Source organism: Humulus lupulus, chromosome 6 (genome assembly GCF_963169125.1).
Source record: "Humulus lupulus chromosome 6, drHumLupu1.1, whole genome shotgun sequence".
Taxonomy (NCBI): Eukaryota; Viridiplantae; Streptophyta; class Magnoliopsida; order Rosales; family Cannabaceae; genus Humulus; species Humulus lupulus.
In genome coordinates, this window is record NC_084798.1 from 57640739 (window position 1) to 57655550 (window position 14812).

The window sequence follows — 14812 nt, forward strand, 5'->3', positions numbered from 1 at the left end:
TTTTGTATACGGTTGAGCATAAACTAATATGCCTAAAGTCCTTAAAGATTAGTGGCATTGGCTTTTTTAGGGATAAGAATCAAAAGAGTGGAATTTATTATAGATATACCAGCATTATGGTTAAGAAAATCTAACACCGCGTTAACCAAATCATTTCCCAAAACCTCCCAGTTTTTTTGATAAAAGAAAGCATTTAAACCATCTAAACTTGGAGCTTTATCACCTGATAATAGGAAGAGGGATTTCTTAACCTCCTCATAAGAGAACTGCTTGTTAAGCATATGAAAATGAGTATAAGAGATTCTTTTTTAAATTCCTGAAAGCAACAACAAAACATCATCATTATCAATTCCTTGCGAAGTAAAAAGAGTAGAGAAATAATTTGAAACAGCAAGACTTATATCTTCAAAAGATGTATATCCATCCTCTAAAGTTATTGTTCTAATTGTATTAATTTTATTTCTATAAGAGGTTTTTTTATGGAAAAAAAAGAACTTTGTATTTTTATCCCCAGCTTTGAGCCAGTTCACTCGGGACCTTTGTTTCCAATAAAGCTCTTCTTTATACAAAAGAGCATCTAATTGAGATTGGAATTTTTTTATATCAGCAAGACAGTTATCAGTAAAAGGAATTTTAGCTTGTAAATTATTCAATTTATTGTGCAAGGCCTTAATACGCTGACTGAAGATACAAAAAAATAAGAAGCATTCCAAGATTTTAAGGAGAAAATACAACCATTTTGTTTGTCTAGGAAATTACTTAACATATTAGAAGCATTACCATTATTATAACTATTATGCCAATTATCTTTAACCACAGCAAAAAAAGATGGTTCAGTAAGCCAATGATTCTCAAACAAAAAAATTCCTTTTACAAAGCCTATTACTCAATATTGATTCATCGTTTAAAACTACCTTGACCGCACGATGATCAAAACCGGAAAAACCTAAATGAGAGAGAGAAGCAAAAGGGTAAATCATATCATTAATTTTTAGCAACACACCAATCAAGTCTTTCATGTATTGTATTATTAGTCCAAGTGTTTTGAGGCCTGATGAAAGGTAAAAGAAATAAGGAAAATTTATTAATAAAATCATGAAAATTATTCATAGTTTGAGAGGGTTCAGAATTACTAAAATTTTCATATAACATAGATAAAACAAATCAAGTAAAAGCACGATTGGAAACACAAAGAGAGCCATAGAAAAAAGAAAAGTGCCCAGTTATATTATCAGATAGAGTAACATAACATTCGATATGGTTAAGGGAATAAGTAAGAATATTAACATTAATATCCTTAATCCACAAAAGTATTAATACTCCCCCAAGATTCTTCCTATGAACCTCAAACCCATTTTAAAAATGCAACAAAGTTTTTATTCTATTAATCGAACCATAAGAAAGCCTAGTTTTTGAACGAAACAAAAGAGAAGGCCTACGTTGCTTCACCAGAAGGGAGAGTTGACGGAATGCTCGGGGACCCCAAACCCCGAGCATTCCAACTGATAATACTCATTTTTCAGGGCGGGTTTGCTTAACAACACTTGCTCGTTCATCATCTGAAGAATAAAAACTTGTTGGACAATCAAGAGTCATAGCACGAGCCCACTTGAGCACATAACGAACAGAACCTCCAACCTCTAGTAGTGCTTGCTTAAAAGAGGCCTTTTGATCCCAGAGGAAGTGGATAAGCATTTATCAGCTACAGAAGCCTCATTACAGGGTACTTGAAATGGTTGTCCCTCAAAAACAAGCACAGCTGGGACAACACTACTAGCTTCAATAGAAAATGGAGCAGAAATGTCAGACTCCATAACTTCCTGAGATGGTAGGGGGGATGCACAGAAACATGCGACAACCTCCAAACAAAAGGGTCTCTCATATCAGTAGCAGAAGGAACCATAGAATTAGAAGTCTGTCTAGGATCAGTAAGAGCTGACATGCCCTGAGTTTCAGTGCTTGGGTTAGAACTTAAAGCATGACTTGGATGAGTGTTTGGACTAACTGGAAAAGAGACCATAATAGGAGGGTACATTGTTTTATGGGGTTTGTTAGAATTAATATGAAAGTAGACATATGAACAATTCTATATACATGTAGGCGGAATTAATATATGAATGAACATATGCAAAAAAGAATCGAATATTGTATACCTCCAGCCATTGCTATTGATAACCTCGATCTAGCTTTAGATCTACAAAAGAAAATGAACAGAAGTTAGAACGAGTACACGGGCTTCCAAGCTCTCACTAACTCTTTTAGATGGAGTTACTGAAAGTCAGAATGAGCAGCGAGCTTGGGGACCGGTACTCTATATTTATAGAGTGAGACCTACCATCAGAGTCTCTGCCACAGATTGAGATATTTCCTCAATCAGTTGGGATATGAAAAATCGGGTAACAACAAATCAGGTAACAAACAATGTTGACCATTAATTAGAATATTTTGTCAATAAATTAAATATTGACTTTAATATATTAAATCAATTAGTTGATTTTATATACCAAATAAATAATATTCTAACATTCTCCCACTTGGTCAGCATTTAAATTAATGTATTACTTAAGCCCGACGATCATCCCTGTTAGATAATAAACACATGAATCATGGCGATAGGTCCTCTTTTTATGACGAGTATTATCTTCCATGTATTACAATATATTTATTACATAACAATGTAATTTATGTGGCTATGTACTTAAACGAATAAACCTTATGTTTATTCAGGTCCTATGAAAGTAAAATTTTCTCAAATAAAATTAAGATGCGCATAAATATGAGAAAATATCAAAAATGAGAGTTTCATTGATAATAACTTCAGTTTGTACAATAAATTTACATAAGGGAACCAAGTCCCATGTTCACTACATGATCCTTGAATTTATGAGGTGGCAAGCCTTTCGTCATAGGATCAGCAATCATCAATTCAGTGCTAATGTGTTGAATGACCACTTTATTTTCTTTAACACGTTCTCTCACGGCTAAGTACTTGATGTCGATGTGCTTGCTTCGACTACCACTCTTGTTGTTCTTAGCCATGAATACAGCAGCTGAATTGTCGCAAAACATTCTCAATGGCCTAGATATAGAATCTACAACTCTAAGGCCTGAAATGAAACTCTTTAGCCATACACCATGCGATGTAGCCTCAAAACACGAAACGAACTCGGCTTCCATAGTAGAAGTAGCAGTCAAGGTCTGTTTGTTACTCCTCCATGATATAGCTCCACCGGCAAACATAAACACGTAACCAGAAGTTGATTTACGTGAATCAGTACAACCAGCAAAGTCTGAATCTGAGTAGCCAACTACTTCTAGGTTGTCGGTTCGTCTGAACATGAGTTTGTAATCCTTAGTACCCTGAAGATACCTCATAACTTTCTTTGCAGCTTTCCAGTGGTCTAATCCCGGGTTACTCTGAAATCTTCCTAGCATTCCGACAGCAAAGGCAATGTCGGGTCGTGTGCACACCTGAGCATACATCAAGCTTCCAACAGCAGAAGCATATGGGATGTTCTTCATTTCTTCCTTTTCAAAATCATTCTTTGGACACTGGCTCAAATTTAATTTATCACCCTTAACGATAGGAGCAACACTTGGTGAACAATCTTTCATCCGAAATCTCTCTAAAACTTTGTTAATGTAGGTTTCTTGAGATAGACCTAAGATACATTTGAATCTATCTCGATGGATCTTAATGCCAATGACATAAGACGCATCACCCATATCCTTCATCTCAAAGTTCTTTGAGAGAAATTGCTTCACCTCATGTAGCATGCCCTTATCATTGGTTGCAAGAAGAATATCATCCACATATAAAACAAGAAAACAAATCTTACTCCCACTGATCTTCTGGTATATACATTGATCCATGACATTCTCTTCAAATCCAAAAGAAGAGATGACATCATGGAATTTTAAATACCATTGGCGGGACGCTTGTTTTAAACCATAGATGGACTTCTTAAGCTTGCACACCAAATGCTCACCATCACCAGAGGAGAATCCTTCTGGTTGTTTCATGTATACCTCCTCCTCTAGGTCACCATTTAGGAAGGCAGTTTTCACATCCATCTGCTGTAGCTCTAAATCGAAATGAGCAACTAATGCCAGGATAACTCTGAGGGAATCTTTCTTAGATACCGGAGAAAAGGTCTCCGTGTAGTCAGTTCCTTCTTTTTGAGTGAATCCCTTAGCAACGAGTCTCGCTTTGTGTCTCTCAATGTTGCCTAATGAGTCTTTCTTTGTTTTGAAGACCCATTTACACCCAATAGCCCTCGCCCCATTAGGCAACTCAACAAGATCCCAGACTCCGTTGCTTTTCATAGAATTCATTTCTTCATTCATGGCATTGTACCACAGTTCCGATTCTTTGCTATTCATAGCTTGTGAAAACGTTTCTGGATCATTTTCGCCTCCAATATTGTAGTCAGATTCTTGCAAATACACAATGTAGTCACTAGGTATCGCCGATTTTATTGTCCTAGTGGATCTTCTTAAGGCTACACCAGCAGGCTCTTGAGGAGCGAGTGGTTCAGCTTGTTGTTCAACAATTATAGGCAACTCTTGAACAACTTGATCCATTTGAACTTCATCATTGACTTGTGGATCTTCAACAATTGGCTGTGGTGGTTCAACATCCATTTGGACTGCAGGGGTGTTATCGACCACAATCAATCTTGCTCTTGAGGTGGAGGGTTCTAAAGGATCTTTCTCAGAACCTAAGTCCTTGGATTGATCACTCCCACTAATCAAGGCATTTTCAAGAAATTTTACATTCCTTGATTCCACAATCCTAGTGCTATGAGATGGACAATAAAACTTGTAACCTTTAGACCTTTCAGCGTAACCAATAAAGTATCCACTTATGGTCCTTGGGTCTAGTTTCTTTTCTTGTGGATTGTATACCCTAACTTCAGATGGGCATCCCCAAATGCGTACATGTTGCAAACTCGGTTTCCAACCTTTCCATAATTCAAAAGGAGTTTTGGAGACTGCCTTGGTTGGAACTCGATTTAATATGTACACGGATGTCTTTAGAGCTTCAGTCCACAAGGATTTAGGAATTTTAGGGTTGCTACTAAGCATACTTCGCACCATGTCCATCAATGTTCGGTTTCTCCTTTCTGCAACACCATTTTGCTCGGGTGTACCGGGCATGGTATATTGGGCAACAATCCCATTTTCTTGAAGAAACTTTGCAAAAGGACCAGGTGCTTGTCCATCTTCAGTGTATCTACCATAATATTCTCCACCTCTATCTGATCTTACTATCTTAATTTGCTTGTTGCATTGTTTCTCTACTTCAGCTTTAAATATCTTAAAGACATCTAACGCTTCGCTTTTGTTATGAAGTAAATAGATATACATGTAGCGTGAGTAATCATCTATGAAAGAGATGAAGTATTTCTGACCATATGAGTCCATGTCTGGACTACATATATCAGTATGTATGATTTCTAATAGGTCAGAACTCCTATGGACACCACTTTTCTTAGACTTGGAGGTATGCTTTCCCTTAATGCAATCCACACAAGTAATAAAATCAGTAAAATCTAAGGTATTGAGTACCCCATCATTTACTAACCTTCTAATTCTATCAATAGAGATATGTCCCAATCTCCGGTGCCATAATGTAGAGGAATTCTCATTCATAACACATCTTTTATTGCCAGCGTGAACGTGCATAGTATTATAAGCGGTATTGTTTTGTAAATTAAGGCAGTAAAGACCATCAGACAAAATACCATTTCCAACACATTCAGATTTATTATATAAATTAAAAGATTTGTCTGAAAATGTAAAGGAAAAACCAAAAGGTACAAGTCTTGAAACGGAAATCAAGTTTCTAGAGAAACTTGGTACATAAAATGTCTTTTCTAACTTTAAAACAAAACCGCTACTTAAAACTAAATGGCACGTTCCTATAGCCTCCACATGTGAGCCCATCTTGTTTCCAGATAAGATGCTTTGCTCACTTCCCACTGGCTTCCTTAGGTTTTGTAAACCCTGCAAGGAATTTGAAATGTGAATTGTCGATCCAGAATCAATCCACCATGTGTTAATATTAACATTAGCCATATTAGATTCATAACATACGAATGAAATTGGATTACCTTTGTCGTCCATCCATTTCTTGAACTTGGCGCATTCCTTTTTCGCATGTCCCTTCTTTTTGCAGAAAAAACATTTGATGGAATCCTTCTTTATATCGCCTTGGGGAGGCACTTTATTTTTCCCCTTGTCCTTCTTGGATGGTTTGCGTTTCTTGCCTTGGGTGGCCATGTGAGCACTTTCACCTTGTTCCTGCAGGAGCCTTGCTTCTTCTTGAGCACACATGGTTATCAGTTCATTGATAGTCCATTTGTCCTTATGTGTGTTGTAGGAAATTTTGAAAGGCCCATATTGAGGTGGAAGATGGTTAAGGATGTAGTGGACCAGGAAGGTTTCAGGAATGACTACATCGAGTTTCTTCAGTTGAGCAGAAATGTCCCTCATCTTTGAAATATGTTCTCTAACTCCTTTGACACCGGTGAGTTTTGTGGATGAGAACTGGTGGATGAGGTTGTTGTAAAGTGGTTTGTCCGAAGTGTCGAACTGCTCATCGATCAGTTTGATCAAGTCTTTGACTTTCTCAGGTTGCTCCACCGATCCACGCATTCCCAGAGGGATCTTGGACATGATGAACATGATGCTGAGGCGATTGGACCGCTCCCATTTCTCATATAGTGCGATCTGAGCAGCAGTGCTAGTCGCAGTGATTGCAGCAGGTTCGTCCTTCCTTATTGCGTAGTCCATGTCGGCGCAGCCTAAATGAAGAAGAACTCGTTCCTTCCAGATTTTGAAATTATCACCCCTAAGCTCAGGAATTTCGGTAAGGATTTCAGCAAAACTAGAGGATGATGAAGAAGCTGCATGAATAGGATTACAAACTTAGATTTAGAAGATTGAGGCTTAATGAAGTCATGTTTTACCAATGTATAACATGCTGAAGATTGAAATTTTATTAAACAAAAGTTGCCTGTGGGCTAAATTTTTAATTTAATAAAATTGGATGTAAAGGATGATAGATTATTCAAACGAATTATTTGGGATAAAGTAAGGTTTGAAACTTCTATCTTTATTAAACTTTATGATAAAACTATTAAATTAATTATCATAACTCCTGTGGGTAAATTAAGAAAATTAATTTAATATATTATCCTAATTAATTATATAAATATAATAAAATCCCTGTGGGGTAAAATTGTTATATTTATATAATCAATCACAATTTTGTCCATTATGTGATCCTTTCAAATTAATATATAATTTTATATAATTAAAGATGCTGTGGCTACTCCCTAATTATGTAAAATTATATGGTTCACTAGACATTATGTTTTAGGCTCTAGGAAGACCTAAGAACAATTTCGTTATAACATAATAGGCAATCACAGAGAGTAGTGCTCCTAGTGTGGTCGTCCGAAGATCATTAAAAACCGTTCTAGATTGAGCATTTGTCTCAGTTTCATGCGTTCTTATGTCAACCACAAAATTGTTTATGAATTATTCATAATTTTATTCACCCTAAATGTTTTATGAATATTTTATGAATAATTTATGGAGATTAATGTGCTAAATATTATTCAACCTATCTTAATGTTTTGAATATAATCTAAATATATCTAGCACAATAATGAAATATATATAATGTATTTAAAATTATAAAGGCATACATATAAAATTAAAGATAATTATACTCAAAATAAATTTTGCATGAATGAGAACAAAATAATCATACAAATTAGTATAATTAATTATATGTACGAAAATACAATAATTCCATATATATACTTAATGGTAGAAAAAATCATGCTTAATAAGACAATAACATCATTTACTGATTTCGTGAATTAATAAAATAATTGCACAAACTTAATTGTAAAAATTTCTTACATTCTTAAAATAGCACAATTATTTAATATTGCATGAATAAAAGAAATATACCATACACCAAAATCAAGTAAGTGCACATTTTAATTAATTTCCAAATATATAATTTACCAAAATTATATGTTTTAATTAAATTGGCAAGATAAAATTTATTGTCCAAATTGGTTCGAAATTCATGTCTAAAGAGATTCATGACGTTAGATTGATTAAACAACAACAAAAAATCGAAATTTAATATCAAAATTGTTTTTGGCCATAACCGGGTACATGAAGGTTGCAAAACTGATTTTGGATTCTCAAAACTTGATTTGGAAACATAGATCATTAGAAAAAATAATCTGAAGGATTTCTAATGGTACTTATGTGGAAAATTAGTTTTGAAACAAAAAATCAAAAAATATGAGACATTAAAACTCTCTATCAAAATAAAAATAAAAATAAAAATTATGAATATGGCCCTCAAACAATATATAAAACTATATACACGAATATATAATATATGTGTATAGATGAAGACATAGGCACATCTATAAATCATAAAAAAATATATGTGTATAATTTGTTTATATTGCCAAAATATGTTAGATATAACATATATGTAAACACAAAACAATACAAACACAATAAAATTACCAAAAGAAATTTTGTTAAATGTAGGCCAACCAAAACCGAAGATATATGTATATATATATGAATATGAATATGAAGGCATATATAAATCAAATAAATATACATGCAGATAAAATTAGCAAGGCAGAGATGTAGACTGGCGACTGATACCAAATGTTAGAATTAATATGAAAGTAGACATATGAACAATTCTATATACATGTAGGCGGAATTAATATATGAATGAACATATGCAAAAAAGAATCGAATATTGTATACCTCCAGCCATTGCTATTGATAACCTCGATCTAGCTTTAGATCTACAAAAGAAAATGAACAGAAGTTAGAACGAGTACACGGGCTTCCAAGCTCTCACTAACTCTTTTAGATGGAGTTACTGAAAGTCAGAATGAGCAGCGAGCTTGGGGACCGGTACTCTATATTTATAGAGTGAGACCTACCATCAGAGTCTCTGCCACAGATTGAGATATTTCCTCAATCAGTTGGGATATGAAAAATCGGGTAACAACAAATCAGGTAACAAACAATGTTGACCATTAATTAGAATATTTTGTCAATAAATTAAATATTGACTTTAATATATTAAATCAATTAGTTGATTTTATATACCAAATAAATAATATTCTAACAGGGTTGACTTACCATCGGAAGCATAGAGGTTCCTTGGGAGGGAAAAATCTTCTTCATAGCAAAATGAAATTTGGGAATAGTATTTGGAATGCTAAAAGGGGTTGGCTTGATCAGTGTTTTGGCAGGAGCTCTTAAACAAGGCTTATAGGTCAGGTCAGGGGTCATAATATCCTCATTATTTTTTTTTTGTAAAAACTTAATACAACGAGTATAGGTATGATCAAGTTTGCCACTGTAGTAGCAAAATTCTGGGAGTCTCTCATATTTAATTTTCAACAACCAAGAACCCTGAAGACCTTGAAAGGTAATAGACATACCCCTTCTAATAGGTTTGTTGACATCAGTAAGGACATGAATCCTAAATAAAGGGCCTGAAGACTCATAGAGAGTGGTATTATCAACTTCTACCAAATCCCCAATAGTTGTTCCAACTAGTTTGGCTAAAGCAGTAGATCTTTTTCCAAAATGAATAGAGTAGATTTGAAGCCAAAGAGGAATGAAGTGTCGAAGAGAAGGTTCAAAATTACAATTGTTATCTATTAGAATAATGCTAGTAATCACAATAGAATTCTAATCCAAATTTGATAAGAAATTCTACCGTTGGATAATAAAAAAAAAATTACATGTTAGAAACTAATAAAAAGTGGCTATACATCCATGTTGCTACTCGTCCTCAACCTGTATTTATCAACTCATTCTTCTATTACAATTATAGGTTAAAAATTTTGAAAAATAAAAATTGTACATAATAAATTGAGTATTTATTTATTTATTTTATCATATATGCTATTATTATTTTTGAATAAATCATATATACTATTATTGTTTTACTTTTAGTTGAGAATATATATTTGATAAAAAAAATATTAGTGAATAATAAAATATAAAAATGAAAAAAGTAATGTTCAAAAATTAATTATTAAATAATTTTGTATTTATTGAATTTTTGAAATAAATATAAATAATTCGAATTTTAAAATATTCTCCGACCATGCATTGTCGTGCATGTGTTCATTCTCATTGGGGACGAGAGGATAATGGTTGTGGGTTTCGTATGGGTGCGCCTGGAGGCTTGGAGGTCCGATCTAATCTCACGGGTGTTAAGTGTCACGGGCCGGCTATTTGGGGATTCCAACTAGACGGAACGTGCGGCACTTGCAGACTCTTCAAGCTAGCAAGTCAGCCTACAACACACACCTACAGGCAAACAGACTCAGCGGTTAGCCACATACACATCTCGGACATGCAACGGGCAATAACGAAGTATGAGCAAGCACAAAGCAAGTCATTCCTAGGAACGTCCACACAACACAAAGCACACAACAAGGCAAGTGGCACACAAAGGCCCAACGAAGGTAACAAACAAGTAACACATAAGCAACAAGGAAGTACACAGGGGCAAGTATGGATAAATGTTATTTCATTAATATATAGCCTTGATAGGGCAAGGGAGTACACAGCTTTGGCCCCTATCTGCTGATGGCCATGGTGCTTCCCTAAGTCACTAGGTCACCTCCCCCTAAGGAGCCTTCTAGGGAAATAAAGTCTTCCCAGGAACATATATGATTTTTGTCTGGGAGACATATGCAATATTACAAAACTGCCACTACCCTATCCCATGAGGTTGCTTGGTGCAAGACTTGACTAATGATCAAGCACCAAGGCATGCTCATTACAAAATGGCCCCATGTGGGTGTGCCAAAGGGGCAGCACGCCACACTCTCCCCCACTCAATCCTTCGGCGCCCTCGACGAAGTAGCTTGTAGATCTTCAATCTTCTGCGTGAGCTTCTTCAAGTCTTCCGCCCTTTCCCAGTTGATCTCGTCGTCAGCGAGCCCCTTCCATTTTACCAGATATTCTTTATGCTTTTTACGGTCAGTGGTGACCGTCCTTTCCGCCAGGATTTCTTCAGGTTGACGCTTGCTCCTTGGCTGAACGATGACTCCTCCTCTGGTTGACTGGTTGCGCGCTGGATTTGCTGGATCTTCGTGATACGGCTTCAAGTTGCTGACATGAAGGACCGGGTGTATCTTCATCCAGGCTGGTAGTTCGACTGTGTATGATGTTAGGCCAACTTTTGAGATGATTGAGACCGGACCCTCGTACTTGCGGACGAGTCTGATGTCTTTGTCCCCTCGGAATCTCAACTGTTCGGGCCTCAGCTTGATTAACACTAAGTCACCTGCTTTGAACTCCAGTGGTCTGCGCTTCTGATCAGCCCACTTCTTCATTCTTTTCGATGCTTTTTCTAAATAAGCTCGGGCAATCTCTGTCGTTTTCTTCCAGTCTTTTGTGAAGTGAAAGGCTCGCGGGTTTCGACCGCGATATTCATCCACTGTGTGGGGTAACAATGGCTGCTGTCCATTAACAACTTCAAAAGGGCTCTTATTCGACGAAGAACTCTTTTGAGAGTTGAAACAAAATTGAGCTACATCGAGTAGTTGCGGCCAATTCTTCTGATTGGCATTGACAAAGTGGTGCAAGTACTCCTCCAACATCCCGTTGAATCTTTCTGTCTGCCCATCTGTCTGCGGATGGTAGCTCGAGGAAATGTTCAGTTGTGACCCCAAGAGATTGAACAGTTCGGACCAAAAGGTCCCAGTGAATCTTCCATCTCGGTCACTAACAATATTCTGGGGCACTCCCCAATATTTGACAATGTGTTTGAAAAATTATCTGGCTGTCTCTTCTGCCGAACAGTACTTCGACACTGGGATGAATGTTGCATACTTCGAGAATCTATCCACGACCACCAAAATCGCACTTAAATCTCCTGTCTTCAGAAGACTGGTGATAAAGTCAAGCGACACACTCTCCCATGGCCGGCTTGGGACTCGCAAGGGCTCCAACAACCCAGGTGTCTTGTTCCTATCGACCTTGTCTTGCTGGCAGACCAGACAGGTCTTGGTGTACTCCACTACATCGTCTCGCATTTGTGGCCAGTAGTATCCCTGCTTCAAGAGGGCATGGGTTCTCTGCCACCCTGGATGACCTGCCCACAGAGTGTCATGACACTCGCTTAGTAATGTCCTTCACAAATCTCCAGCTTTCGGAACATACAAGCGCCCCCCTTTAGCCCACAGAAGATCATCCTCCACCCAGAACTGGCGAGTCTTGCCTTCTTTTACGAGCTTCAGGATAGTCCTGACAACTGGGTCTTTCTCCAGGTTTTCTTTAATACGTTCCTTGAGTGGAGTGTTCACCACGCTAGCCGATAAACTAGCCATGGTCTTTAGAGTCGCCAACTCCGCTTTGCGACTCAAGGCGTCAGCTGCCTGGTTCAAGCGTCCTGCCCTGTGCTCAAAACAGAAGTCGAATTCCGCCACAAACTCCTGCCATCGAGCCTGCTTAGGGGTCAGCTTCGGCTGAGTAAGGAAATGACTCACAGCTGCATTATCCGTCTTCACCACGAACTTTGACCCCAGCAAGTAATGCCTCCACACTCGCAAGCAATGTATAACTGCGAGGAGCTCCATCTCCTGGGCAGTATACCTCCTCTCAGCTTCAGACAGCTTGCGACTTTCGTATGCAACCGGGTGGTCCTCTTGTACTAGTACCCCTCCCAGAGCATAATCTGATGCATCTGTCTGTACTTCGAAGGGCTTGCTAATAGTTGGCAAGGCAAGAACAGGATCCTTCATCATGGCTTCCTTCAAACTCCTGAACGCTTCAGCACACTTGTCAGTCCACGCCCAAATCACACCCTTTTTCAGAAGCTCGGTCAAGGGTGTCGCCCTTCTTGAGTAACCGTCCACAAATCGTCTATAGTAGTTGGCTAGACCCAAGAAGGAGCGGAGTTCTTTCACGTTTGTGGGGGCTTTCCATTCCTGGATTGCCCTCACCTTCTCCAGATCCATACGAATACGGCCACGTTCCACCACGTGGCCTAAGAACTTGATGCTCTCCTGTGCGAACGAGCATTTCTCTCGCTTCACATATAGCTGGTTCTCTCTCAACTTCTGAAACACTTGAGCCAAGTGTTCTTGATGTTCTTCAATCGAGGCGCTATAAACCACGATGTCATCCAAGTACACCACCACGAACTTATCTAGATACTCGTGGAATACTTGGTTCATTAGTGTGCAGAAGGTAGCAGGTTCGTTTGTCAACCCAAACGGCATTACTCGAAACTCAAATGCTCCGTATCGAGTAACACACGTAGTTTTTGGTTCATCCCCATCTGCAATCCGCACCTGATAATAGCCCGATCTCAAGCCAACTTTGTGAAGTATTTGGCTCCACTTAGCTGGTCGAACAAATCAGCGATTAGAGGAATGGGGTATGTGTTGCGAACTGTCACCTTATTGAGAGCCCTATAGTCGATGCACAGTCTCAAGCTCCCATCATGCTTCTTCTGGAATAGCACCGGTGCGCCATATGGCGCCTTCGACGGTCTGATGAAGCCTGCCTCCAATAGCTCTTTTAATTGCTTCCTCAATTCTTCTAGCTCAGGGGGTGCCATTCTGTATGGCGCCTTTGTTGGAGGTTTCGCTCCAGGCACCAGCTCTATCTGGTGATCAATCCCCCTCTTTGGTGGCAAGGCTTTGGGGAGTTTATCTGGCATCACATCCCCATACACCTTCAAGACCCTCGTAATTTCTAGTGGAACAATTTCTTCCACTACTTCTTCGAACACGGTGGGTACAGCTACATAAGTCGGCTCCTGCTTCTTCACACCCTTCTTGAACCGTAAAGCTGATAGAAGCTTCACAGCAGGGGGTGGCTTCACCTTTGCAGGTACCATTGAAGGAGTCTCTCCCATTATGAGTAAGCTTCCAGTGGCAGGAATTGGAATGGCACCTTTCTCGGTTAGAAAGTCCATTCCCAAAACTACATCGAATTCGTCCATATGGACAACCACCAAATCAGTCTGCCCTTCCCAAGTGTCGATCTTCACTTTTACCCCTCTAGCCACGCCAGATGTGGCCAAGGCTTTGGAGTTGACCGCCTTCATGCGGCCTGCATCTTTCTCCAGCTTTAGTCCCAGTCGCTTTGCTTCGAGTTCAGTGATGAAGTTGTGGGTGGCGCCAGTATCAATCATCACGCTTTTGGCAGGCTTGCCATTGATAGTGGCATCCACGAACATTAGCCCTTTCCCCAGGGTCTTCTTCCCTTTCTCGCCATGCTTCTTGAGAGCGTTCAACAGGCGGACAGCGCCCATGTGCGCGTACTCTTCTTCTTCCTCTTCTCCTTCACCCTGTTGTTCTTGGCCAATGAGGGCATTTATCTTGCCCCGGAATTGGCAAACTACCGACTTGTGTGGGCCTTTGCAAATCCAACAAGCTAGCGGCTTCTTCCCTACAGCAGCATCTGTCCCACTGGAAGAATTGGACTCAGTTGTCCTCTTCTCTCCCCCACTCTTACCCTGCCAGGACTTCCCAGACTTCTTACTCCCGGCGCTACTTGAGCTGGCTGGAGGGGTAGCCCTTTTCGGCAGGCTACTCTCCGGAGTGTAGTCTGTTAAGTGTTCGGCAGCAGCTTGAGCGGTGGCTAGATCAGTCACCCGCTGTCTTTGAAGTTCTTGCTTGGCCCATGGTTTCAATCCCTCGAGGAAGCAGAAGAGCCTGTCCACTTCGGACATGTCTTTAATATCGAGCATCAGTCCCGAAAATCTCTT

At 38.8% G+C, this 14812-nt stretch overlaps 1 protein-coding gene across 1 annotated transcript; it reads right to left on the reverse strand.

The window, feature by feature from the left end:
• Positions 1 to 5595: 5595 nt before the first annotated feature.
• Positions 5596 to 9128, reverse strand: LOC133782193 (uncharacterized). The gene is made up of 3 exons (XM_062221408.1): positions 8824 to 9128; positions 6117 to 6911; positions 5596 to 6009 (listed from the first exon to the last, which is right to left on the reverse strand). Exons 1-3 carry the CDS (start codon positions 8831 to 8833, stop codon positions 5975 to 5977), a joined length of 840 nt encoding a protein of 279 aa, XP_062077392.1. The 5' UTR covers positions 8834 to 9128; the 3' UTR covers positions 5596 to 5974.
• Positions 9129 to 14812: the final 5684 nt, after the last annotated feature.

Excerpts from the sequence above, each read along its gene's own strand:
- LOC133782193 (XM_062221408.1), bottom strand. Across the intron at positions 6,010-6,116 it reads GAAATGGATGGACGACAAAG|GGTTTACAAAACCTAAGGAA; the intron begins GTAATCCAATTT and ends AATTCCTTGCAG.